This window comes from Lampris incognitus, chromosome 11 (assembly GCF_029633865.1).
Source record: "Lampris incognitus isolate fLamInc1 chromosome 11, fLamInc1.hap2, whole genome shotgun sequence".
Lineage (NCBI taxonomy): Eukaryota > Metazoa > Chordata > Actinopteri > Lampriformes > Lampridae > Lampris > Lampris incognitus.
Window position 1 is genome coordinate 4,942,205 of NC_079221.1, and position 27,909 is coordinate 4,970,113.

The 27,909-nt window shown below is 46.4% G+C and overlaps 1 protein-coding gene across 1 annotated transcript; it reads right to left on the minus strand.

The window, feature by feature from the left end:
* Positions 1-36: 36 nt before the first annotated feature.
* tlk1a (tousled-like kinase 1a) lies at positions 37-27,019 on the minus strand. Its single transcript, XM_056289012.1, has 22 exons — positions 26,812-27,019; positions 20,905-21,026; positions 18,893-18,964; positions 17,187-17,225; positions 17,009-17,084; positions 16,874-16,917; positions 13,450-13,545; positions 13,272-13,358; positions 13,090-13,182; positions 12,733-12,843; positions 12,504-12,640; positions 11,687-11,875; positions 11,322-11,388; positions 10,593-10,690; positions 9,261-9,342; positions 9,078-9,169; positions 3,642-3,731; positions 3,370-3,539; positions 1,837-1,972; positions 1,620-1,731; positions 1,417-1,524; positions 37-1,289 (listed from the first exon to the last, which is right to left on the minus strand). Exons 2-22 carry the CDS (start codon positions 21,019-21,021, stop codon positions 1,119-1,121), a joined length of 2,187 nt encoding a protein of 728 aa, XP_056144987.1. The 5' UTR covers positions 21,022-21,026; positions 26,812-27,019; the 3' UTR covers positions 37-1,118.
* Between the last annotated feature and the right edge of the window lie 890 nt (positions 27,020-27,909).

Below are 27,909 nucleotides of genomic sequence, written 5' to 3' on the forward strand. Positions count from 1 at the left end.
CTCTTCTTCACCTCTCTTCTGCACTCCTCGTTACTTTGGACAGTTGACCCCAAGTATTTAAACATACGCCTTCGTCACCTCTACTTGCATCCTCACCATTCAACTTTCTCACTGCAATTCCAACCTACACCACCAGATGTCACTATAAGCCCAGACATGACATGAATAGGATCAGGGCGAGCGATCAGTTTCGTTGCAGTAGATCATGCAGGGGGGTGAAAAATATTTGATTTCCTGGCGTTTATTATTTCTTACTCTTAGAACTGTACAATTTATACCCAAAGTGGATCATACAGCCCTTGAAAAAGTAAGAGCAACATCAAAAGCAGCAAAATGAAAACACTCCAAGAAACTAATTTTACAAGGGGACATATTTTTAACTTTGTACACAATGGTACTGTTGCAATTAAAAATTGGAAAATCTCCTATACATCATATACATTTTCTCTCATCTGCTTGTAATATTCCTGCATAGGATTTTGTACACTGTAATTTTCTACATTTGGTTATTCTGTGCATTAAACATTAGTATGCTGCCTGGGCCTATATGTCACTAGATGCCACTTGTATGCTAAACAATACATTCTTATGGCTAACTCAAAGCCTAACACGAAAAAAAAAAAAATGGCCAAATCGATAGTGAAATCAATGTAGACCTACATAAACTGACTGTCTGCTCCTTACAGTAAATTAACTCCTAGCAGCTGAATCATTTGCACCCTGGCAGGACCATGTTAATTATAAACAGCGGGCTGCCAGGTCTCCCTTCGGCCCTTTAAGGCTTTATCCATCAGCAAACCAAACTCAAGTGTCCAGTCACAATTTCTTCAAGGTACTTTGTCAGTGTCAGTGCTCTTTCGGACCTTCACAAGATCCATTTACCCATGTTCTTAAAAAAAAAAAAAAAAAATCCTTTCATTAAGTCCTGTTGATCAAGTCTTGGTAAACACTACATGGTCAAGAGGGGCAAAGTCAAGAATTCTCGGCCACCTTGTCCTCAGTATCTTGCACCTTCCACACAGAGCTGCGTGTCGCCCCATGCCTGGTTCACTGGGGAGCTCTGTAGGGATGGCGGCGGCTCACTGGTCAGACGGTCTTTGCAGCACAGTGCAAGGCAGTCAGTATGAGATGATGCTTGAGGAAGGCAGTCCTGAGCCACCAGCGCTCATCTGCAGGTTCCCAGAGGAGCTGGACCTCCTCATGTGGGGGAGCAGGTATGCGTCACTTCCCAGCTGGTGAACGTCGAACCGGTCCTCCTTTCTGTATGCGAGACACCGCCTTATAAAGGCCTAGAGAGGATGAGAAAAAGGACACCGAGGACCGGTGGCGATCAAAAACTCACAAGAGTTCACACAATGTTCAACCACAAACATGAACAGTACGACCGCCATTTTGGAACAGCCGCATCCAACACACCTTTGCTTCATTACTGGTAACTGGCTTGACAGGGAATTGAACGTCTGTAGCTTTAAGTATGGTGTTCTCCTGCAAGATGTCCTGTTGTGACTGGTTGTGGCCGAAAGGCTGAAAAAGAACAAGCGGGTTGTTTATCACACACAAATTACTGAGGGGAAAAGAGTGTGTGTGGCGGGGGATAGAACTGGACACGCCATCCTCACCTTTCTTCCATACAAACACTGGAAAAAGATGACGCCCACGGACCACACGTCCACCTTGTTAGAGATCTTTGGAGGTTCTTTACCAACCACGAAACACTCAGGGGGCAAATACCTGGCCAGACCAAAGAAGAAGAAAAAAAGAGACATTGGTTGTGTCCTGAGGGAACTAGCTCCTCTAAGAGCCCAGTGTTCGGTAAGTACATGTTGGGCATCTTACCAGTAGGTCCCTGCACCCTGTGATGTTAGGTCCATCCCATCTACACCATAATTGTCATCATCCATGATTTTGGACAACCCAAAATCTGTAATTTTAATCTCCCCGCAGGCCGTGCCGTCCACCAACAGGATGTTACCTTGAAATCACAATAACACAAGTCAGTCATCACCGAGGTTGGGCATCGGAACCGGTTCCAAAATTCCGATTCCAAAGGAATCATTAAGAAATTCAAATTTCGATTCTGCCCATCGGTTCCTCGATACATTTCACTCGTGCTAAAGTTAGTTTCCGTTTCCGTGGCTACCGTAGTTTCTGCCTCCGCAAGTTAAACGTGCGCCATCATGGACCAGAGCAAGCGGCGGCGGCAAGTGTGGCTTCATTTTGCCTGGAAAAACGAAGGGTCGGCACAGTGCGACGCCTACGGCGACATTATTTCGTGCAAGGGAGGATGCACAACAAATATGGCCGAGCACCTTCGCCCGCACGGTGTACAGACGAACCAGTGTACCGTGTACGCTGCGCCGGTCTCCATCTCCGGCCTCGGCGCCCTCTTCAGCAACCCTGAGCACACAGCAAGCCGCGCCTCGTCGCAGTTGGGTCGGTGAACATTAATAACGTTTGTCTTCTTCACAACAGCGAGACAGCAAACAACTCCTACATGAGCGAGCTGCTATAAACTGTATGCAGATACTGAAACGGGTTTCTTCTGTGCTGAACGCTGGCGTGTGCGGCCCGAGAAGGCGGATATGCTCATTTTTCTACACAAGACCCGTTTCTGATTTCAGGAGTTTAACAGCTGGTAGTCCGGACCAGGGTGTGACCGTCTTTGTTTCTTCATCTTCATGTGTGGAGACAGCTGTTGTAAATGTAAATATAAGGATGAGACATTCGTTCTTAAAACAGAACGGCTTGTATGAAGTTTTTTTTTTAAGTAAATTTTTCTTCTGTGAAAGAAGCATGTGACCCGTTTTGATCCCGCCTCTCAAAGAACCGGAACCGATAAGAACCAGAATCGAAAAACAGAATCAGAATCGGTAAAATCCAAACGATGCTCAACTCTACCAAAACCCTCGCCGTCACGAGGCAGGAATGCATCATTTCAATCCTGAAGGTGGTTTTTTTTGGCCACTGATGTAGTATGTGGTGGTAAAGGTCTACTACAAGCTCAGTGTGTCATAGCTTGTTTACCACATAAACGTCACCTCTTCAAACTCGTCACTACTTGCCGTCCTCTCCAGCCTCTGGCTAATAAGGGGAGGACTGTGCCATGACTTTTCCAGGGAACGCCACACCCGACACAAACCGTTAAAATGAGTAACTATGTGGATATTTGTGGATTAACCATTTTCTTGAATACTCAACAACAGGGCATCCAAAACGACATCTGCTGGCATGTAAATCGCCGGGGTTGTATCTTGAAGACCGCTACTGAACTCGTGTAGTCCTGCTTGTTAAGACAAACCTCCTCCGCTGCAGTGTAATGACACACGGACAGCCGGACCCCCTGACAACAGTCAAGAGGGGTGCGTTTACCTGGCTTGAGGTCGTAATGGATGATGGGGGGCTTGATTTCATTCAGGTATCTCAGTGCGTTCACAATCTGCATGACGATGGAACGAGCCTCCTTCTCGGACATTAATTTGTGCTGCTTCAGGTAGAAGTCCAAATCGTTGCCTTGGCAGTACTCCAGAACTGTACAAAACCTATCCAGAGTAATAAAAAAAACAACAACATAAGAATCAGCAACATTCCCGCTGTAATGACAGCACTGCAAATGCCTGAACAAGGACGCTACGGTGACTCACGTGTCCGTGTCCAATGAGAAATAGTCGTAGAGCTTCACGATTCTTGGGTGGTCCAACTGCTTGTGTATTCTGTACTCTCGACACGCATGCCTGTGGACAAAAGGTGCAGTAATGCTACCACAGATGCTGTATACAACGCTTGTGTTAACTAACGAAAACACAAAGCACAAGAACAAGGCCACCACACACCAGCACCAACTGCTGAGTCTAACCCCCAGCAATGCCCCCCGGTCCGGCACCAACTGCCGAGTCTAACCCCCAGCAATGCCCCCCGGTCCAGCACCAACTGCCGAGTCTAACCCCCAGCAATGCCCCCCGGTCCAGCACCAACTGCTGAGTCTAACCCCCAGCAATGCCCCCCGGTCCAGCACCAACTGCCGAGTCTAACCCCCAGCAATGCCCCCCGGTCCAGCACCAACTGCCGAGTCTAACCCCCAGCAATGCCCCCCGGTCCAGCACCAACTGCCGAGTCTAACCCCCAGCAATGCCCCCCAGTCCGGCACCAACTGCTGAGTATCGCCCCCAACAATGCCCCCCAGTCCGGCACCAACCGCTGAGAGTCCAGGATGCTCCAATTCAGTTCAGCAGGAAACCCTCACGCCGCTGTTACATAGATGTGTTTACTTTTTTTTGTTTTTTTTTGAAGCTTTTCCCCCCTAGTTGTACTACCCGGCCAATTACCCCACTCTTCTGAGCCGTCCCGATCTCTGCTCCACCCCCTCTGCTGATCCAGGGAGGGCTGCAGACTACCACGTCTCCTCCCATACATGTGGAGTCGCCAGCCACTTCTTTTCCCATGACAGTGAGGAGTTTCACCAGGGGGACGTAGCACACTGGAGGATCACGCTATTCCCCCCAGTTCCCCCTTCCCCCCCCACAGGCACCCCGACCGACCAAAGGAGGCGCTAGTGCAGCGACCAGGACACATACCCACATCCGGCTTCCCACCCACAGACACGGCCATTTGTGTCTGTAGGGACGCCCGACTAAGCTGGAGGTAACACGGGGATTCAAACTGCCGATCCCGTGAGATGCGTTTACTTGACGAGCTGCCAGTTCTCAGTACGCTGCTCTACTCTCAGGCCCAGACAATACCACAAACTCCTACTTTCTTGTAATTGAGTGACTAAAGGAAAGTAAAAGGTGCCAACAGCGACTCCTGTTTCCTGTCTGGCGGGGTGGGGGCTTCTGGCGGCGCTGGACTCGAGCTGCTTGAGTCACTGCTCTGTTTCTGTGGCGGTGTGTGCTGGCCTTTTAAGTTTGCTTTCACATTTGGTACGTTTTGAGTCTGAAACCCCGCTGGACTGTCCCCCCGTGCCCTGCCCGTCTGCTGTTAACCTGGATTTTGTCGTTACTAACCACGGCATGTTTGCGTAACACTTTCGTCATCGACCAACATCAGCCGTTTACCACCGTCGCCAGGCAATGAGGCTTGGAGGAAAGAGCGGGGAAGCAGACACACTCACCATGATTTACTCCCACAGCGACGCCATCGAGTGTCTTAAGAGCGGGTTGCCAGAATAGTGGCGCTACCTCTAGAATTGCACCGCCGCTGGGCAGATTCTGCATATTGTCACGTTGTGTGTCACACGTTGTGTGTCACGTTGTGTCACGTTGTGTGTCTCGTTCTCCATCTTTCTGATAAAACCCAAACTCAGCACACACTTGTGATCCGTAAGGGTTGAGAGGTGCATTGCACATTTCTCCAGGGGAGGGCAGCACATAGAACATGGGTTTTATTTAAGGAAGCAACAGGAGGCCATGTGATGACGGGCAGAGAGACACACACACACACACACACAATGAGGGAGAGAACTTCTGAGGAAATATGACAAACACTGTGTGAAAGGAGCATCGTGCGTTTGGCAGTTAGATGCTCGACAAAGACCCGCGTCCTACACACCGAATCCATTTTGTCCACGATGGACAGAAGCCGTCTGAATCCTTCCCTTAAACTAGGGACGCACCGATACCACTTTTCTCAGACCAAGTACAAGTACTTATACTTGGGTACTTGCTGATACTGAGTACCGATGTCGGTATTTAACAACACCATGACAGTTTTAACAATGACTTTGAAAACATGTTGTATTTTCATCAGATGTTCCTCACTTTCTTACTGTCACAAATTCAATATTCAACACAAAGCTGCTGCTGGCATTTTAACATTCAACTTTGTGTTTTCCTGAATAAACATGGCACCGACTGCAGCCGAGTTGCGTGCCAGTCGTGTTTCCTGAGGAGATTTCTGCGTGCATACTGAGTTGTGCCGTGCTGGTTATGCGGGGTTTGGACAACTCAGCCACTGGGGATGCACAAGCCAGGGCATTCTTAGTGCTGGTCTCAAGCCCGGATAATTGGGGAGGACAGCGTCAGGAAGGGCATCCAGTGTAAAACCTACGTCAAATCAAATATGCGGATCATACACCTGATTTCCATACCAGCTCGGTCGAGGCCCGGGTTACCAATGGCCACCAGCGGTACTGTTGGCTAGCAGGGTGCCGGTGGAAACCATGCTACTGTTGGGTGAAGGCATGTCCAGAGACAGTGAGAGAGGAGGAAGGGTAGGCGTATGGAGGTGGGTTCAAACTGTTCTACCATGGTATAGATGGAAGGAGAAATGGGGTAGGGGTAATCCTGAAGGAAGAGTATGTCAAGAGTGTGTTAGAGGTGTCGGACAGAGTGATGAGTATGAATGTTGTCGGCGCATATGTCCCGCTAGTTGGGTGTGAGATGGAAGAGAAGGAAGAATTCTGGAGTGAGTTGGATGAAGCGGTGGAGAGTGTACCCAAGCAGGAGAGAGTGGTGATTGGAGTGGACTTCAATGGGCATGTTGGTGAAGAGAACAGAGGTGATGGGTAGGTACGGTGTCAAGGAGAGAAATGTGGAGGGACAGATGGTGGTGGGTTTTGTTAAAAGGATGGAAATGGCTGTGGTGAATACATATTTCAAGAAGAGGGAGGAACACAGGGTGACGTATAAGAGTTGAGGAAAGTGAACACAGGTGGACTATATCTTATGCAGGAGGTGAAATCTGAAAAGGATTGGAGACTTAAGGTGGTGACAGGGGAGAGCGTAGCTAGGCAGCATCGGATTATGGTCTGTAGGATGACTTTGGAGATCAAGAACAGGAGGAGAGTGAAGGCAGAGCCGAAGATCAAATTGGGACGTTGAAGAAGGAAGACTGTTGTGTGGCGTTCAGGGAGGAGGTAAGACAGGCACTGGGTGGTAGCAAAGAGTTACCAGATGGCTGGACAACCACTGCAGAAATAGTGAGGGAGACAGCTAGGAAGGTACTTGGTGTGCCATCTGGACAGAGGAAGGAAGACAAGGAGACTTGGTGGTGGAATGAGGAAGTACAGGAAAGTATATGGAGGAAAAGTTGGTGAAGAAGAAGTGGGATAGTCAGAGAGATGAAGAAAGTAGACAGGAGTACAAGGAGATGCAGCGTAAGGCGAAGAGAGAGGTGGCAAAGGCAAAGGAAAAGACATATGGTGAGTTGTATGAGAGATTAGACACTAGGGATGGAGAAAATGACTTGTACAGATTGGCTAGCCAGAGGGACCGAGCTGGGAAGGATGTGCAGCAGGTCAGGGTGATCAAGAATAGAGATGGAAATGTGCTGACAAGTGAGGAGAGTGTGTTGAGAAGGGGGAAGGAGTACTTTGAGGGGCTGATGAATGAAGAAAATGACAGAGAGAGAGAAGGTTGGATGATGTAGGGATAGTGAATCAGGAAGTACGGTGGATTAGCAAGGAGGAAGTGAGGGCAGCTATAAGAGGATGAAAAGTGGAAAGGCAGTTGGTCCAGATGACATACCTGTGGAGGTATGGAGATGTTTAGGAGAGATGGCAGTGGGGTTTCTAACTAGATTGTTTAACACAAACCTGGAAAGTGAGAGGATGCCTGAGGAGTTGAGAAGAAGCATACTGGTACCGATTTTCAAGAACAAGGGTGATGTGCAGAACTGTAGCAACTACAGGGGTATAAAGTTGATCAGCCACAGCATGAAGATATGGGAAAGAGTAATAGAAGCTAGGTTAAGAGGAGAGGTGATGATCAGCAAGCAGCAGTATGGTTTCATGCCATGAAAGAGCACCACAGATGCAATGTTTGCTTTGAGAATGTTGATGGAGAAGTATAGAGAAGGTCAGAAGGAGTTACATCATGTCTTTGTGGATTTAGAGAAAGCATGTGACAGGGTGCCGAGAGAGGAGGTGTGGTATTGTATGAGGAAGTTGGGAGTGACATATAAGTATGATAGAGTTGTGTAGGATATTTATGAGGGCAGTGTGACAGCAGTGAGGTGTGCGGTAGGAGTGATGGATTTCAAGGTAGAGGTGGGATTACATCAAGGATCTGCTCTGAACCCTTTCTTGTTTGCAATGGTGGACAGGTTGAAGGACAATACCACGCCGAAGCCTCTGTGGACTGATGTTCGCAGATGACATAATGGCCTGTAGTGAGAGTAGGGTGCAGGTTGAGGAGAGCCTGGAGAGGTTGAGGTATGCATTAGAGAATAGGAATGAAAGTCAGTAGGAGCAAGACGGAATACATATGTGTGAATGGTGAGGACACAAACAGTAGGTGGCGAAGGTGGATGAGTTTAAATACTTGGGGTCAACTGTCCAAAGTAACAGGGAGTGCAGAAGAGCGGTGAAGAAGAGAGTGCAGGCAGGGTGGAGTGGGTGGAGAAGAGTGTCAGGAGTGATTGGTGACAGAAAGGTACCAGCAAGAGTTAAAGGGAAGGTTTACAAGATGGTAGTGAGACCAGCTATGTTATATGGTTTGGAGACAGTGGCACTGATGAAAACACAGAAGGTGGAGCTGGAGGTGGCAGAGTTAATTGATAAGATTTTCGTTGGGAGTGATGAAGATAGACAGGATTAGGAATGAGTACATTAGATGGACAGCTTATGTTGGACGGTTTGGAGTCAAAGCAAGAGAGGTGAGATTGAGATGGTCGTCGAGCTGGAGAGGAGGAACCAACTTTGAATGTTGTGTTTACGAACAGCAACTAACAAATCCTACTCATTCTACCTTTAAGCTCAGCACATTGGCTCCAATATGTTAGTTGTCACATCCCCCTTGCAGTGAACTCTAACATGGCAGAAAAGCTGAACTCACAACAGCGCAAACATTAGAATTCAGAAATTAGAAATATTGAAAATTAGACTGGCTTGCTTTCATATCAATCGTGGACCGTACTGTAAATGTCATGAAGCGGACTCTAGAACCCCATTTTCAAGCAGACTGGAGTATGGTTTTTTAGTGAACATCCGGGTTCAGAAAAAGCTTTCACACCAATCAAACGCACTGAACTTTATAGTCAGACAAGCCTGGGTCCAGACCAAAAGCTGCAATGTGAATGTTTCATAAGTGTTCACAGTGCTTAACCACTCAAGGTCACACATTTTATGTTACAGGCAAACGTACTTGTGATAGTTCTCCTTTTTCTCCTCTCTCCAGTTCTTGTTGAGCTGGTGGATCTTCACAGCAGCATAACGTTGCTCAATCAAGTCAAAAGCCTATAGAATATACACAACAACAACAACAAAAAAAATGGCTACATTACCTTTTTCTTTTAAAAACCTGTGATATCAAAATTCAGCTACTTACCTTGTAAACTTCACTAAACCCTCCTCTTCCCAGAAGGTGTAGTAGCAGATACCGCTCATTCAATGTCGGGTGATCTTTGAATCTTTGGACACAAAACCACAAAAAGCAGGCAAAGACTTCAGTTGGAAAGTTCATCTTAGTAAACCATTATCGATCTTGAAACACAGCCGTTGTCCACATGACATGACACATGACAAATATGAGAAGGGGTCTGCTGGCTCCGAGTGGCCTCAGAGACCAATCTGCCACAAAGGTTACATTTACGCTGCAGGTCTCCATGTCCAGCTCCAAATTTTTGCTTATATCTCATTTTTTTAAACGCCTGTTTACATCTACTTTAAAAAGTGACTCACATTCCTGCACTTACGCCACAACTCTTTGATTTGCACTTGAAACAACCCACGTGTGGGGCTACGTGAGAGTTTGGTCACCGATGCGGATGTAAACAACTGCACATGGACACCAGATCATTAAAAATGTGACAAGAGGGCGTCCGGGTGGCGTGGCAGTTTATTCCGTTGTCTACCTACACGGGGATCGCCAGTTTGAATCCCCGTGTTACCTCCGGCTTGGTCGGACGTCCCTACAGACACAATTGGCCGTGTCTGTGGGTGGGAAGCCGGATGTGGGTATGTGTCCTGGTCGCTGCATTAGCGCCTCCTCTGGTCGTTCGGGGCGCCTGCTCAGGAGGGAGGGGGAACTGGGGGTAATAGTGTGATCCTCCCACGTACTACGTCCCCCTGGCGAAATGCCTCACTGTCAGGTGAAAAGAAGCAGCTGGCGGCCGCGACTCCACATGTATGGGAGGAGGCATGTGGTAGTCTGCAGCCCTCCCCAGATCGGCAGAGGGGGTGGAGCAGCGACCGGGACGGCTCGGAAAAGTGCAGCAATTGGCCTGATACAATTGGGGAGAAAAAGGGAGGAAACCCCCCCCCCCCCAAAAAAAGTGACAAGAATCTTAGTGTGTCGCATTTTGAATGACGTAATGGTTACATGAGAGTGCCACAGGCAGATATCAGATTCCTGTCCGATCTATTTCCACATATGAAACTCGTCAAAATCAGACCTGAAAATATCCAATTTAATGTGCTTTTTTCCCTGGTTACACGGTCATAATAAATGTCCAACCTGTGCCACATGTGAGCCAAAAGAAAACCCCAGAATTGGGTTCTTTATATCAGGCCGTCCAAACGTAGCCACATTCCAGCAGGCAGCTGGACAAGATCTTATTCTACTTTTTACAAAAAAAGACTGCCAATAATAGCCAAGCGTGCACATTCTGACCTGATGTCAGCGAAGTCCCCAATTTTACAGAGATTGATGCAAACTCACTGTGAGCTGTCTTCGTTATTTATTCTCTTCAGTTCCCGAATGTGAAGGTTGCGCACTCTTTCCAGATGCTCCAGCTCTCCCTGGATCTCAGCTTCTTCCTATAAATGATTCAAGCGCACATACTCAGACACACGAGGGGAATATCAGAGCACTGACTTACAAGGGAAGGGAGCTCATCAAAATCCACTTCTACTCGCTTGACTAGTTACGTATTAAATATTAACGGTTGACTTGGTAGACTGTCAGGCACTGCCTCTGATGGTTATTCACTGGGAAAACAACAAATACTTCAACAAACTACAAGCCAACTCCATCCATACAGAGATTTATAGAGGCACAGTGGGTCAGCTCGTGAAAAAGGAAGATCAGGATGTGCTGAAGTGATTTGATATGACCGATTTCTGCAACTGCCAATATTCCGGTTTACGGAGAGACCGTTGTCATTTCTTTTTTATAAGAATAATAATAAGAAATAAGCATTTTATCTCCTGTGTCTGCATGTGCACTGCATACTGCTAAAAATCTCTGTGGGACTGATAAAAAAAGCTCTTTTTTGCCAAAGTGTGCAGTCCACTTAGTGTGGACATGAAAGAGAAGCTCTTGCTTGATTGGATCCTAGGCTAGCGGTGCACAGGGAGGGGGAATCAACCACTCGACACAACAACAGACAGCCTTTCCCATGCTGAACTAGTTTCCGACTTTACATGCCAGGCTCGGCATTCAACCAACCTTCTTGAGATGTCCGAGTCGCAGTTTAAAGATCTCTTCCTGTTCATGGTACTCAGCAAGGGTCAACCTTTGAAAGAGACAAGAAATGTATAAACGTCTAGTGAAACATTTCCTTGTGTCAACAGCATCTTCATGCATACTTACATTTAGTTTACTTAGTTACGTAACAACCCTGTGACTGACGGATATGCTGGCTTTCAGGGTTTCCTTTCACTCCATTTCCAAACAACTAGTTTCTTGGTTTATTTCAAAGTGTCATTATACATACAATAGTATACAAACTAAGAAATCCTTAAATCTCAACCTGTGTTTGACTTGACCGAGGGTTCTTTCGTAGCTATGGTTTATATGGGGTCTGAACTCACAGCTGAGGTAGGCTGGGCTTCAGGAAGGGATCACTTTCAGCCCCGTTCACAGCCTTCGTTTTGCGTTGCTTTGGCTCAGAGTTTGTGCTTAGTGCTTGGGAGTTGCTGGAGGATGGAGGTTTCCTCTTGGCTAACAGTTTTCTCTGCCGCTCAATTTCCTCTCTCTGTTGGTTTATCCACTCTTGCTGTCTGCAGAGGAAAGACGCTCTTTAGCATGGCATGAAATAATCGATCTGCTCCTATGCAACAGGATGGGTTAGATGCAGAGAACAAACCTCGCTGTAACCGTACAATGACAAAATAAAGACGCTTTCATGCGTTGCTTTCTATTATTTTGCTCCTTTTTTTTTTTTTTTTACTTTATTTTCCGATTTTAAAGTTTTTGGAGCAGGTACATAGAACACACGAACAACCAAATAAAAAAAAAAACATATGTAGAAATCCCCCCTCTCCCCAAGGCTCAAGAAAAAAAAGAAAGACTATGCAGGGACTTCTTATTCCAATTCCACATAACTATGTTTTTGAAGACAATATAACGGTATACACATATATCTATAAATATTGTAGTTACAACCAGGTAAAAAGTACATTCAATTAAAGGGAAAACCTTTAATGAAATCTATGAAAGGACTCCGCCTGCACCCCTAATAAACACTTCAAAAGCTCAGAACGCCCTACCATCGATCACCATCCATAACAAACAAAATACTTGTTTGGTAAAATTCAGAAGATTCAGATCCATTTTGTTTAAACACCAGTAGCGAACTCTTTCCTCTTCAGTGAAGACACTCACACAATCTCAAAATAGGGCACTCACTTGACAAGGTTTTGAAAGGCATAGCCATCTGTCCACTGCTCTGTGTAGGAGGCGCCGTGTCTCACTGTAGTGAAATGGCCTAGGCGTAGTCTATCCTGCATGCTCTTCTCCCGACATGCTTGCTTCTCCTGGTTGCTCTGAACACAACAGCACCTTTATTAGGGACCGATATGGAACACACGACTGCATGCTGACTGTCAATAAAAATAATTTCCAAAAAAGCATATACCTTCTCTATGAGCAGCTTCTTGCTCATGGTGATACATTTATTCAAGCGTTCCTTGTACTTTTCAAGTAATTTCTGTTGTTCATCGATCTGTCTCCTGAGGTCACAGTTTGCCTATTGAGGGGAAAGACTTGAATCAGCAATTTCAGATAGTCAAACTCCCAATTCACCAATTATGAAGATCTTAACACTATCCTCGATTTGGAGGCATAAGCTGCAACTCAAACTCTAGGTCTGTTTTACTCCAGTACAGATAAACATTTAATGATGGAAGTAGGTTGTATAGTAGAAATGGATCATCAGCTAGATCGGCACGTCTGCAACAAAGTAGCTGAGGCCCAACCTCCACCTGCTACTTACCCTTAGTAAATCGTCTATTCTCCCCTCCTTCTTCTCAAGGTCTAGACTCTTATTACTTTCAAGGGCAGCCAATTTCAGCGCTGTAAGGTCAGTCTGGAGTGGAGGACAAACAACTTCAGCAAACCTGAACTAGCTGAATAAAGTAAGAATGATGTGAACAGAAGGCCCGCTGTCATCCTCACCTGAACACATTTAATGGCTAATTGCTTTAGGTGCATCACATGGTCCCCAAAAGACAGACTTGTAGGAGATGAACTATTTTGTCTAATCTGCAATAAAAAAGGAAAAAAAAACTCATAAGAAATAATCAAGTGACAAAGCAAAGCTGCTCATTGGGTTAGTTGTGAGGGGAGAACTTACAGCGGAGCCCTGAGCGGAGTGGGAATGTGAGTTCTGTGGTGAACGCATCACTGGGGGGAGACCTCTCACAGGACTGGACCCATTTCCTCCCTGGAACTAAAAGGTAAAGAGAGGGCAAGTGATATCATCACTTGCTATGCGGCAACAACCCATACACCCAAGAGCCCTTTTATGTCCAACTATTTTAGACAGAATATAAATATGAAAATATATGACAGACATTCAGCCATCACTTTCTTTCAATCAGGGCTCCAGACTAACTTTTCCACTGGTAGCACTGGTGCTACCAACTTTCTCAGTTGCACCAGCACGTGATTTAGTTGCATTTTTTTTTCTTTTGGTACAACATGGTATGTAACAATGACCTTACATCAGAATGCGGCCCCCATCCTCACTCAGTACGACCCGCGGGTCAATTTCCAAATATCAATAAACACAGGGGCTGGAAGCAAGCAGGCCATTTGACCACATCTGAACCGGATCCCACTTGTAATAATACTGTCCACTGATAGAGGGCGCTCCCTCCAAACACAAGAGGCCTGTAGCCAAGCAACTGCTAGCACGAGGTCTCATCTTGGTCTCGGCAGGCCTCTTCCGCAGCAACTCGCGACGAGGAGAGACACGAGCGGCAAGAAAAGGAAACTTGACCTAGAGAATCGTGTCTTCCAGGCAAGATGGGAAACAATATTTTTTTTTTAAGGAATTCGAACCTATGTGTTTAGTGTGCCTGGAAACAAAATCAGCCACGAAGGATTTCAACGCGCAAGACAAACATAGGATGTACACCGGAGGTGCCAGAGCCGCCATCATCGCTGACCTCTAGGGAAAAATACACCGACAGCACAGCCTTTTTACCAAAGCCCCGTCTACACAGGAGTCCTCTCTCAAGGCGTCTCATGTCGTTTCCCTTGAGCTTGCAAAAACCCAAGTCAACCTTTGCTGCTACCATTATGACAGTAGATGGAACCATCTACATCCGTTTCTACTGCCTTTGTAGATTTGCCTCTTTAGGCAAAAGCTAGGGGAGGGTAACTCCGAATTCAAAGCCTCGAAGGCGCTGGCAATAGGGTGCTCGATGGTGTTTGCGGCAGAAGAGCCCAATAGGATCATGAGCCCTATCGGACCAATGGCACAAACATCAGATGGCATGCAGAGGAACCACTCTGTTGGTCAATGGATGGCATCACTTGACAAGTAAGCTGTCACTGCAGGGCAACCTCTTTATCCACTGAGCCCGTTGCACTACGGTGTACCGCTTAGGAATGGGTTCTGAGGTCCAGAGAGACTGTTCGGCGGGGGCACGACACCAACTGTCTTAACTACTGTGCAAGGCGTGATGTGAGGAGAGCTCGATCAACATTCATCCAAATGTGGACGATACTGTCGCTCTAATGCGGGCCTAATGGCCCACAGGCGTGCTTGCCGAGCTTAAACTGCATCACAGTCGTCATCGTTTTCGACGGACTGCCGAAGGAAAGGCTAAAGCAAAGAAGCGCTTGTCAGATGGCGAAACAGTGAAGCTACGTGCAGTAGAGATGGCTAAAGCTTTTGGAGATGCTAACATGGCTAAGAACTTTGAAACGGTCTCTCTGTCCCGTCGTACATTGATGCCAAGAATTTCTGACATTCAAAATCATGTCGAGGGAAAGCTAAAACAAGTCATGCATGACTGCAAGTACTTCTTCCTTAGTGCTGAGAGTCCAGATGTGATGGATGTTAGTCAGCTCCTCATTTACACAAGCACCATTGACAGTGCATTTCACCTGCACGAGGAGTTACTGAAATTGGTGTTTTTGCATGACACTACCAAGGACAAGGATGTTTTCAACGCCGTTAAAGTGTTGGAATTGAGCATGGGGGCTTTGACGAGCTTTCAGCTGTTGTTACCGATGGCGCACCATCAATGGGAGGAAGACACACTGGATTCACAGGGCTCCTCCAACAGAGCGGCATTGACTGCCCAACACTGCACTGCATCATACATCAGGTCGGTAAAGTTATTGCTAGCTAACTATTAATATATGGTTATGAATGTGGGTTTTGTTTGAGAATTTTTATCATAGGCTAAATCCTATATCATTTTGATCTTACAGGAGGCCCTCAGTGCCAAGACAATGAACTTCAGCCATGTCATGGGTGCTGATGAATAGTTGTCTTAATTTGCATAGTGGGAGGATTGTTAGCCTGTTTTCAAATTTTATTTGATATGAATTCAATAAAAGTGCCAGCCAATCTCCGTGCCCCTGGTGTAGTGGGGGCATTGTGAGCTGCGCCACCATCTATGGCCTAATTTAGACTGCAGGCAAATCGGATTTGTTTCTCAAATCAGATCTTTAAGACAGACTGTCCACACTGTCATTTGCAAGTGATCAGATCGGATGTGCGTGTCCAGATATCACCAACCTATTTGGGTTGATTTGGTAACTATGTAGGTGTGAGTAACTACGTACGCTGGTGACGTGTTTTACAAACGCCGACGCACTGGTAAACCCCTCAAAGTGCCAGCAGACAATCTATTTCAGCTTCTGTCCACGAATGGTTGTTCTCTGTGTTGTCCTCCAAACTGCTCTGGCCAGTAGCAGCATGGATGCCACCCAGCGTTATTTTTTCTCACCCGCATTCCGGGAAGACCCGCCCCAAGTACTTGTTGCCTCTGATCGGCTAACCCTAACACCACCCTAAACCTTAACCAACCCAGCCAACAGAGGCAACAAGTACTAGCCAATCAGAGGCACAGCAGGGGTGGGTCTTCGCGGAATGCAGGTGGGAGAAGAAAATAAGGCTGCCGCTCTGATGCACTTCTGTCACTCTGGATTTGACGTCGTCATTGTGTGTCCCGTTGTGAGTGACACAAAAGAAAGTTTGAAATCTGATTTGGGCGGCCTAGTGCAGCGACCAGGACACATACCCACATTCGGCTTCCCTCCCACAGACACGACCAATTGTGTCTGTAGAAACGCCCAACCAAGCCGGAGGTAACACGAGAATTCGAACCAGAGATCGCTAGCCCATTTTCTGATATGCCTATGCATGTAACTTGAGTAGTCGGCCTACTTTAACCATGTTGCATTATTAGCTGTGCGTTATTGTTTGTGGTTAGTGCATAGAATTGCTGTTATAAAGATAACGTTGTCCTCCGTGTTCGTTAAAGCTAGTATGATACTTGGTCAAATATTAGTCTTCCCCATGCTCAGCCTCACCCGCTGCCTATGAGTGTATAGATTTATTGTAGACATTCGTAAGGCACAATCAGACCAGAACAGTTTCAACCAGACAAAAAAAAAAAAAGTCTAAGCGTCCATTAATTGTGCAGTCACACCGGTGCTACTTTGGGGGGGGGGGGGGGTGTCATAAAATGTGACCAATCGGTTGTAGTCTGGAGCCCTTCTTTCAACGTATATTTGATATCAAAAGAGTAACTTACATCAAAATAATCACTAATTTTGGGTCCTCTCATGATTGTTTTTCCTGTTAGAGAGAAGACATAGTCATTTATGAAAATATTTCAGTTGACTTACAATAATAGACAAATCATAAACCGCTTGACAAAGGGGCGCACCTTGGCTGCTCTCTGACTGGTTCTCAGGCTTCCTCTTTCGGCCTCTGGATGATTCTGACTGTTTCTTCTCTGGGGTCTGAAAGGGAAAATGTTGTTTACCGACAATTGCGGTGTATTTTTTAATTTTTATATACACAAGGCGCAATACAGCAATCTTAAAACTTGGTTGAATACCTACCGAATAAGCAGGAGAGTTCCCCCTCTTAATATCGGACCCCTAAAAAGAGGGAACAACTTTTATGTCATAACAGTGAAGACGGAGCAAACATGAAACAACAAACCAACCAATTCAGTCTCCAAAACCATAAGAGGGGCGTCCGAGTCGCATGGCAGCCTATTCTGTTGCCTACCAACACGGGATCTCCGGTTCGAATCCCCGTGTTACCTCTGGCTTGGTCGGGCGTCCCTACAGACACAATTGGCCGTGTCTGCGGGTGGGAGGCCGGATGTGGGTACGTGTCTTGGTCGCTGCACTAGCGCCTCCTCTGGTCAGTCAGGGCGTCTGTTCAGGCGGGAGGGGGAACTGGGGAGAATAGCGTGATCTTCCCACGTGCTACGTCCCCCTGGCGAAACTCCTCACTATCAGGTGAAAAGCAGCAGCTGGCGACTCCACATGTATCGGAGGAGGCACGTGGTAGTCTGCAGCCCTCCCTGAATCGGCAGAGGGGGTGGAGCAGTGACCGGGACGGCTTGGAAGAGTGGGGTAATTGGCCAAGTACAATTCAGAGAAAAGGGGGAAAAAAAAATCCAAAAAAAAAAACAAAAAACAAAACATTGGCGCTATTTTAAAACAGCAGTAATTACTAAGGGTCTAAAGCTGTATGCTCACTAGGAAATAAAGTCTTAATAGTTCATTCTCAAGTGTAATGAAAATATACTATTAAAGGCTCTGGCTTAAACCTGAACGTCTAGTGCAAGCACCATGGCATGGGCTACAGTCAGGTCAGAGGTGCGGTCGAGAAATCTGCCAGCGGGTGCTGGTCTGATGGGGTTTGTCACTGGTGGGCATCGTTAAGGAGTGTGTGACGTATGGGGGCATCTGTGAGGAGGACATCTGTGCACATTCAGCAGCTTGGCGGCAGGGGAGGCCCGAGATGCTTTTCTCTGCCAGCCTCCTTTTCCTCCCTCCTACTCCCTTTTCAAGACAGCCACTGTCAGTGACTTATTACAGCAGCCTGGGGGGGTGGAGGGGGTGTGCCAAAGCATGAAAAATACAATAACCCGACCCCCACCATCAGGATGTTGCTACTGCTGCTGCAGCATCACACTTCACGAGGAGAAGAATCAGGCCTAAAAGGGTCAACCTCACAGAAGCCTTTCAGCCCTTTCACCAAGAATACTAACACTAGCATGTATTAGGCCCGGGGCACTGCTGCCAAACGGCCTTGCTAGCATTGGGGCATCCATCGAGGCTCAGCCCAAGTGTAGCGGGCCCGGGCAATGATGCTCCTAATCAGTGTGCATTTGCACAAAGACAGTCTAGATGCCCGATATGAAAATGATTTGTAAAAAAAAACAAACAAACAAGATGTCCGACACCTCAGTAGCCGAATGGTTACAGCGCATACCACATGGCCGCAACCGTCGCCAGTTCGATTCCAGGCAGTGACTTTTCTTTCATATCATACCCCCCCCCCTTCCAATTTCCCGTCTGCCTCTTCACTGTCACTGTCTACTTAAGGTAAAAAAAACAAAAAACAAAACCAGATGTTCTCAAAAGAAGAGAGCAGGACTTAATTCAATTTCAGTGTGAGATCTGCTGGTTTTGCTGCCCCCAACTCAATCAACAAATTAACTACAGGCCCTATATCCAATGTACTGCCAGCCAGTAATGTCAAAGGTTTATTTACAATTATTGCCTCATACAGTCACGTCTAACTGTACCTCTGACTCCTTATCGCTTGAGGACCCCAGGCTTCCAAAACTGTGATTTGAACATTCATTGTTTATCAAGCCCTGAAAGAAAAAAAATAATAGAAAAATAGTGTTAAAAAAACCCCTTTCATAGAGAATAGCTACTAGGCGTATGAATCTTTGGGAATCTCACAATTCGATTTCGATTCTTGGGGTCACAGTTCAATTCAAAATCGATTCTCAATTCATAATGGATTCAACACATGCACAGATTTGATTCTAGACTGCTGTCTTGAGTTAGTTAGCCCGTATGACTGCAGTAGACGGTTTAAAAAAAAAATATCATCACACTGAATCAAACGTAAACCTTGAGGGAAATTTATTTTCTTGCGCTTCCCAGTTTAGCCAACTCAGTAATATGAAACAAATGTCAGTTAAGCTGACCGCAGTAACGTGGAACATGTTACGGGCAGTCTTCTGCAGTCCTCGGTAACAAAGCAAGGCAGCCCTGAGACAAAGGTACAATTTCTTAATATAAAAATAAAAACTTTTGCAAAGAAAACTGGTGGCAGCTTTTTTGAACATCATTTCTCAGCAACTTCAAATACATTAACAAATAACGACCGTTAACACCAGAATGACCGGGATTGCACTCCTACCGAAAACGACCGTGGGCGGTCAAAATGACCGGCGGTTTTAAACTCTGTCAAGATAAATAACCAGTTGAGATATTAATGCATCGCATATGTTAGTGTGTCTGTTATGAAACTAACTGACGCCAAAATTAACATTTTAACAACTTTAATATTATTTTTCAAACAATTTAAAATGGCCGCTGTCCAACGCCTGTCGATACCGCAACGCCTCGGTGGTAGTCATGGCGCGTCTGTAACGGCGTCTGTAACCAGACGTGTTGGACATAATCAAAAATCAAGTTTAGACTATTTCGCTGCACTGGAGGATGCTAGTGTGTTTCTAGGACAGCGCAATGAACTTCACGAAGGAAATGACGCGACCAACACACGTCATAAATACTGACACGACGCGCGCCATCACACGCAAATTACGAGACGGTCATTTTGACCGCTCATGGTCGTTTTAGGTAGAGCTTATAATAACTTTTGTGCAATTGAGCTAAAATTCGTTTTAATGCAAATATCTGCAATTTCAGGACCATTCAGTGAGCGGCAGGTCTGTATCTTTTTTCTTCTTCACAAACTTATTGAACTTTGAAAAGCCAAAACGGTCAAAATGACCGGCTTGGTCGTTCTAGTGTTAACGTATGATTGAATGTTTTCCTCCTCCGTTGCTTACGGACACTCCACTCGCTACTGCACTTCTTACTCACGCCAAGCAGGTCTATCCGGGTGGAAACTGGTCTGGCTACACAGCACCACCTGTAGGATTTAGCGAGCTAAACTACAGTTCTCGGTAGTGCGGTGTGTTAGCAAGAATTTGGCGATAACAATATGCATCATGACACAGGGGTTACAGTTCAACAGACTGCGATACTGTAAGTAAGGTGATATATTGCGATTTCATAGGCCTGTGTTCACACGACTTCCTGTCTCAGTTTACACTGTTGGGGTGGAAGAGTCAAATGGCTGGAGATAGATTACAACACTGCTATCTAACAGTCGACAGTTTACACACAACATAAAATGAACCAGCCTGCCACGAATCTTTGCATGTAAACCATTAATTAAAAATCAATAAGTGTTTTTGAGAACCAATACAGTATCACAAAACGTATCGCGATACTAAACACGGTATCACAAAACACAATATCGTGATACTGAGGCGTATCTGTTTTCTAACACCCCTTGTTCTCAGGTCAGGAAAAAAAAATTGAGCTTGAATATGAATCGATTTTTGGAATGTGTGAATTGATTTTGAATCGGTAGGGGGATAGAATCGATTTTTCCGCCACCCCTAATAGCGACAGTAAAAAAAAAAATTTTAATCAGACACTATAGATAATCCTTCAACATGTTGAGCTGTGTAAAGGTTTTGCATCGGTATCCGTTTACATGTTCCCTCACTTTAGTTCCCCCGCTGGCACTGCCGGTGCTGCCCCCAGTACTGCCGCCGACTCCGCCCATGAAGCGAGCCTCCAGCAGCTCCTGTCTCCGGGGGTCCAGGCTGTGCAGCTCCTCCATGATGCCTGAGGGGAGATTAGCAACGATTTACTATGCGAGTCACCAGTCATCAAAGACTGGCCTAAATGAAGCCTTGGTGAACCCATTCAGTGGTATAGACTGCCAAACAGTGCATGTCTAATTTATTTCGCTCTGTTAAGTTACTCTCCTATTGGTGTTTGTGTGTTCGATTTCATTAAAAACAAAAACAAAAAAAAAAGGCAAGGAGGGCATGGCGAAGCCTGAAATACAGTCTGGTCAACCTGGGCACAATAGAAAGAGGATTTATTCTACATTCATTGGAGCAGATCCCCATCTGATACAATAGATCTTTTTTGGGGGGGTGGGGGGTAGCTCTGTTTACTCCCATTACCACCATCCGTTTGGATGTAGTGCAACTAATAAAACAGGCTTATTTGGATAACTAGAACTGAGTATTATTTCACTGCACTTGTAGTTGGCACCTAATAGGAAGAGTGTTATCTTGGATATTTCAGACAAGTGGTATAATTTGAAAACAACAACCCCCCTGCTGCTCCCCAAATAAAAACAAAACACAACAAGGCAGTTGAAGTGGAAAAACACTTGGAAAACTATTCAACTAACCGACTGTGGCGTCAAACCTATGTGAAAGAAGTAAAGTCTACATTGAAACACAACCGACACATCCCGTCTCTGTGAGCGACCATGAGAGCCATGCTGGGTAATTCTGACATTTCTACCTGCGGAGCAGGTAAGAGAGCTCCGCGGGCTCCGGTGTCACAGTCAGCATAGAGGGAGGTCTGCTCTCTCTGTGCTCACTGACAGACAACCTCTGCTCTCACCGGAGCACCATTTTGAATCTGCAAAGAGCCAGGGAGTCTTGGCACCAGCTCAGTCAGTGCAGGGGCTCATGGAATCCATTAAAGTGGTTGAAACAAAATGAAAAAATGTTTAACACTGTCAAAGTAGAAAATTACAACTGAAGACTGTTGGTTTGAAAAGGCTTATTTGGCAAACCACGCATCATTCAAACAACGCACAACTTGCACGTGTGTGCGCATGTCTGCCGATTCTGTGCAAATTGACACAGTCAACAGCCAGTCAGTCGTCCATTTCATGTCACTGCTGCTCATCCATCCACCGCTGCAGCTGATCTTTCAGCGCAGGTGAATGAGAAAAGCAAGAGACAAAATACACCCCCGAGTAAGGGAACGGCAGGCGGTTGCATCATTTCATACTCTCAAGATTAATGTGACTTTAGCTCGTCCCTGAGACAGAGGTGACATAAACGCAGCGGACCTCCGGGGAGTCGACACCGAGTCTACAGATAATGACACACAAAGCAAAATGAACATTTTCTACCTGAGATGGACAACTGCAAATCAAAGTGTGACAGTCCAAAATGGTCTGAACCCAAACTACGAGCCACATATTAATTCCTCCATTTCAAAAACCACCCGACTTGCCTGAGAAACACATCCTGTAGTCTAGTACGTTGAAATGCAAACATTGCTTGCATAATGTCAAACTCCTTGTTGATATATCCAAATATATTTGTATGTACAATAGAAACTAGAGCGTGCAAACCATTTCAAAACGCATATACGATTCAGCCCCAGAACAGAATTTCCGAACATTTCCTTGATCGGCCTGACCTTCAGTTACACAAAACTGCTGTAGCTTATCTTAACGTTGATAGGATGGTTTAGGTTCAGAGCTGCATCGTCCAGATATTCAAACGGCTAAAATATCAACATACCAACAACAAAGCTGGGGAAAAAATAGGAGAATGGCAAAAGCTGCGTAAAAAGCCACTCATTCTGTAATGCACAAGCAGTGTGTAAGACACAAGAGTGAAAAAAACGTAGGCTGCTGTAATGTGCCTCGCATGACAGGGGCCAGTAGATAGGCCTATTTCAGTGCAACATTTAGTAACTTGAGAAATGTCATGTAACAGGTATGATGCAGCAGGACTCCCATAGCAAGCTTTACTCTGTTTACTATGCCCGATTCAAAATATTTGTACGTACTGTATTTCACAACAAGAAAAAGTCAGAGACTTAAGGAGTTATTCTTGGGGAGGTTGTCTTTTAAATAAAATAATCACTAAATCACCCCCTCACACTGGTCCTCTTACAAATCAAAACTAACATTTTGCAACCTTGATCTAGTATGTGACCCTGCGATGGCCTGGCGGCCTATCCAGGGTGTCATTGGGCCGCCTGCAGCCCAATGACTGCTGGGATAGGCTCCAGCATCCCCGTGACCCCGACTGGGATAAGCGGTTTGGATAATGGATGGATGGATGGGTGGAATAAGTCAAAGAAGCCGGTGCGAAGACATGTTTTGATGTGTTGCTCATGTAGCCTGATCATGTCTGAAAAGTTGAAGCAAAAGGCATAAGACGGAGAATATCACCGATTCACTCCCAGTTCAACAATGCAGTTGAGAAAATCAGATGTGAAACGCTTTTACTGTAAGGGCAACGACTGAGAGCGCACAGCAAGTTGTCAAACATTTAGTTCCACGCGAAGGGGGCTGCATGGTGCATGTCTGCAGCATTGTAGGCAATTAGCACCAACTCAGCTGGAACACAAAGCACAAGCCGGTACCCAGCACTCCATCTAACAGCAAACAGTCAAGCAGATCACTGGCCAACATTAATACACTGCGATAACCAGCAATGACAACTCTCGATTTTGACAAAAATCTAGATGCTGGGCATCCGGGTAGCGTAGCGGTCTATTCCGTTGCCCACCAACACAGGGATCTTCGGTTCGAATCCCCGTGTGACCTCCGGCTTGGCTGGGCGTCTGTACAGACACGATTGGCCGTGTCCGCAGGAGGGAAGCCGGATGTGGGTATGTGTCCTGGTTGTTGCACTAGCGCCTCCTCTGGTCGGTTGGGGAGCCTGTTCAGGGGGGAGGGGGAACAGCGTGATCCTCCCACGTGCTACGTCCCCCTGGTGAAACTCCTCACTGTCAGGTGAAAAGAAGCGGCTGGCGACTCCACATGTATGGGAGGAGGCATGTGGTAGTCTGCAGCCCTCCCCGGATCGGCAGAGGGGGTGGAGCAGCAACCGGGAACGAGTGGGGTAATTGGCCAGGTACAATTGAGGGGGAAAAATGTAAAAAAAAAATAAATCTAGATGCTGTGGATTTTTTTAAAAACCAAAACAGGTCGTTGTGTTTGCCTCAATGAACTCTAAGATTAAGTTCAGAATTTAAAGACATAATGCAAGCATTATATTTCACTCTGCTGGTGACATGTTCTCTAATCCCTCTCCAGGGGTGCTCCAAAGTGCCATTGCTAACATTCACTGGGGCAGATGCTGGTGATGGCAAATTCACTCTTTGTAGCAACTGAATTCCATACAACAAATAAAAATAAGGCCTCTCACATCACCAAGACAAGGTGATGAAGAACTCAAGTCTGTCATGACACTGCCACAGGAAATGTAGGTCATGTTGACGCCTTATCTGATCGGAAATAAATTAAATGTCATCCTGATAGCCTAATGGCAACAACTATGTGTCAACATAGAATCAGCCTTTAAGTCATGACTCGGATTTAGACAATAATTACACAATATATTCACATCACTCCTTTGATGAATATTAATAAATATTTGGATAGTGCACTCCAGACTCACTCGTGTAGGACCTGGGATCCAGCCGCATTTATTCCAAATGGTATAAGCCATAATTTTCAGGCACTTGGATATAACTACCAGTCACAGATCATTCAATAGCAGGAAAATAATCAATTGCCATCCTATAGTCGACTTCAAATGTAAATTCACCACCACCACAGAGGAAAACGCAAACCAACCAGATGGCGACAGTTTGATTTTCCTTTCTGAAACATCTAGTAAAACAAACTAGGGTTAGTTTGCAAGCAATACAGTTGCACTTTTGCTCACGGTTAGTGAGTGTATAACATTTCAGCATTAAGTACCACAGGTTACATTAATACTCGACTGTCATGCAAACTGTATCAACCTATGAACGGGGCAGTAAACTGAAAAGTGTCAAACTAGTTCCCCATCATCCAAATGAAGAACAAGACAAGACAAATTTCAAGGTGTAACATCGCTTCGTCTCCGAAGAGTTAAACTTGGAATTAGTTTTACTGATGAATGTCTGGGAATTCTTTGCGCTCCTTTTTGATGCGCTTTTACCAACTAGACAAGACAAGACATTCTAGACTCATGCACTTAACGCAGCTGACCAAGTCAGTCCCAGTTAACGTCTAGGGTCACCACTGAAGCCATTTTGTCAACAGAGGCTGCTCGACACACTTGCTAGTGCTTGTTGATGTTTGTGTTGCAAAGATGGAGCCACGAATACGTCAGTGTGTCTTCAATCTAGCCTTTCATCCAGACGGGACGCTTACAGTGTGCCATTTAGTTAATCCATTGTAAGTATAGGCTGCAACCATTATTGCTTTCACTGGCAAGGAGGGATGAATTCCTTTAGTTTCAAAGAGCTCTTCAACGCATCCACAGCCACTATGCACATCCAAGCCCCTGCAGAAGCAAGAAGTTGAACCCTTACAACTCTCGCTTGTGGATGTCATTTTAACCCCCACGCCGTTCAGCGGGCTGACCACCTGTTTATGGCAAGACACTTGGAAAGTCATTAAAATCCCTCTAGCATGAGCCAGCAGATTTTGCTCAGAAGCGGGTTATTAAGCTGTGTAAAAATATATGTACATCCCAAGAGGTGTTGCCAATGTTGGCCCAACGGGGTTGTTTAAAGTGTCAGCGTGGCGAATGGAATGCAGCCCACACAGATTTAGAGCAGGCCGGTGCAACAAGGAAAAATCAGAATGCTAAGTAAGCCACTGAAGGTCCCCCCCCCCACCCACCCCCCCATCAAAGCTGAGAGGAAGTGAACCATCACACCAGAGCCCCAGCTAGAGCATTTAGTGTTCAAGTATAGCACCGTTGCATGGGCAGAGGAGTTAGCTAGCTAGCTGATTTCACAGGCAACATCACTTTTGACTGTTGCACGTCTGCGGGTGCCCATGCATGCTGCAACAGCCCTAAGCTGACAGTGTGGGGGTATTGGGGGGGGGGGGGTATATGGGGGAGGTGTATGGGGGAAAAAACAAAAACGTGTGCTCGTCCAGCTCCCTGGTGAGCGACCTTGCTTTTGCCGAGGTAACACAAGTTGCCCGGTTTACCCTGACGTGTCAAAACAAGGCAGCGGTAACAAAAAGCCAGCGGGGCAGCAGCGGCACCAAGTACACGCAAGATAAGCGTGAAGGCTCCGCCGCGGTCCCCCCGAAACGCCTCAGCACTTGGGGGAAGCGGGCGAAACAAAATGGTCATCACATACCGGCCGACAGGGCACCAGCAGCAGCACCGGCGGCGGCGACCCGGAGCCCCGGCGGGGTTAGCTTAGCGGCGGAATTACCTTCCCAGCGAGCATCAAACCCGGGTCACGGCTCTCCCGCAACCCCCTCCGCGGCACCAGCCTGCGAGCGCTACCCCGCGCCACTACCGCGCTATTTCTCCTCTTCCGAGGCGTTTGGCGGGTTTACGGCGTCGGCCTGAGCACCGACCGACGGCCGGGTCGGGTCGGGCCGGGTCGTGCCTCGTCTCCGGCTAGCCGAGCGGGCTTCTCGGACTTGGGAGCCGCGGCGAACGTTAAGCTAGCTGCCGCTACTCGCCGCCCAGCCTCGGCTCCGACAGCCCCGCCGTTTTTGTTTTATAGGAGAGCCCCTCTCCGTCACCCCCCCCACCCCCCACAACACACGACGACGCCGCCGCCGCCGCGGCCAACAGAACCGGGGCCACGCGTCTCGCCCACACTTCCACGGTACCTTCCGGAGCCTTCACCGCCGCCGCGCCGCGCCGCTGGGGAGACGGTCCGCGTCGGGGACGCGGAGAGCTGGGACCAAAGATGGCGTCCCCTCCAAACTTCCACCACTTTGGACACTCATCAAGGTACTTTCCTGCGCGGAGGTGCTGCGGCGGCGCGCCGACTCCTTCTCCCGCCGACGGGGGGGGGGGCACACGGGGGGGGGGGACGAGCCGACCGACCGCTTTACGACGATTTCTACCGCCGCTGCTGCCCCGCGTCCATTCGGAATACGCAGCTTATCCTTTTTTGGGCACAAAGCCCCGCGCACCTCGGCACGGCGTCCCGGCTCCTGGGTTCACCATACGTCTTCAAGTGGCATCGGACGTCACGCGGCATCGTGTGCAAACTTCGTTCTATCGCGAGGGCGATGGATGCGTTTTCCCCCCATTCCCATTCCCATTCCCATTCCCGGCCAACTTCCGTGACTTCCTCACATATATACACATATACAACATATACATATACATATATATATATGATGCTGATGATTGCTTATAGCATGAAACAGGCTTGTACTGACTCATAAAGAATTTACTTGACTCACTGGATTATATATATATATATATATATATATATATATATATATATATATATATATATATAGCTTATAGCATGAAACAGGCTTGTACTGACTCATAAAGCATTTACTTGACTCACTCGATTATATACATACATACTACATACATACATACATACAGTGTATGTATATATATATACTATACATATACTATATACACACATATATATAGCTTATAGCATGAAACAGAATAGCATGGATTATATATATATATAGCATGAAACAGAATAGCATGGATATATTTAATCCATAATGGATATATATATATAATCCATAATATATATTATATAATCCAGTGAGTGAGGTAAATTCTTTATGAGTCAGTACAAGCCTGTTTTATGCCATAAGCAATCATCGGATTATTTTGCTCATTTGTTGAGCACTTTCCCTACCATTGAGTGTTTCTTTTAACAAAGTTATACACACACACACATGTATATATATATACATATATATATATAGATGTAGGGAAAATGTCTG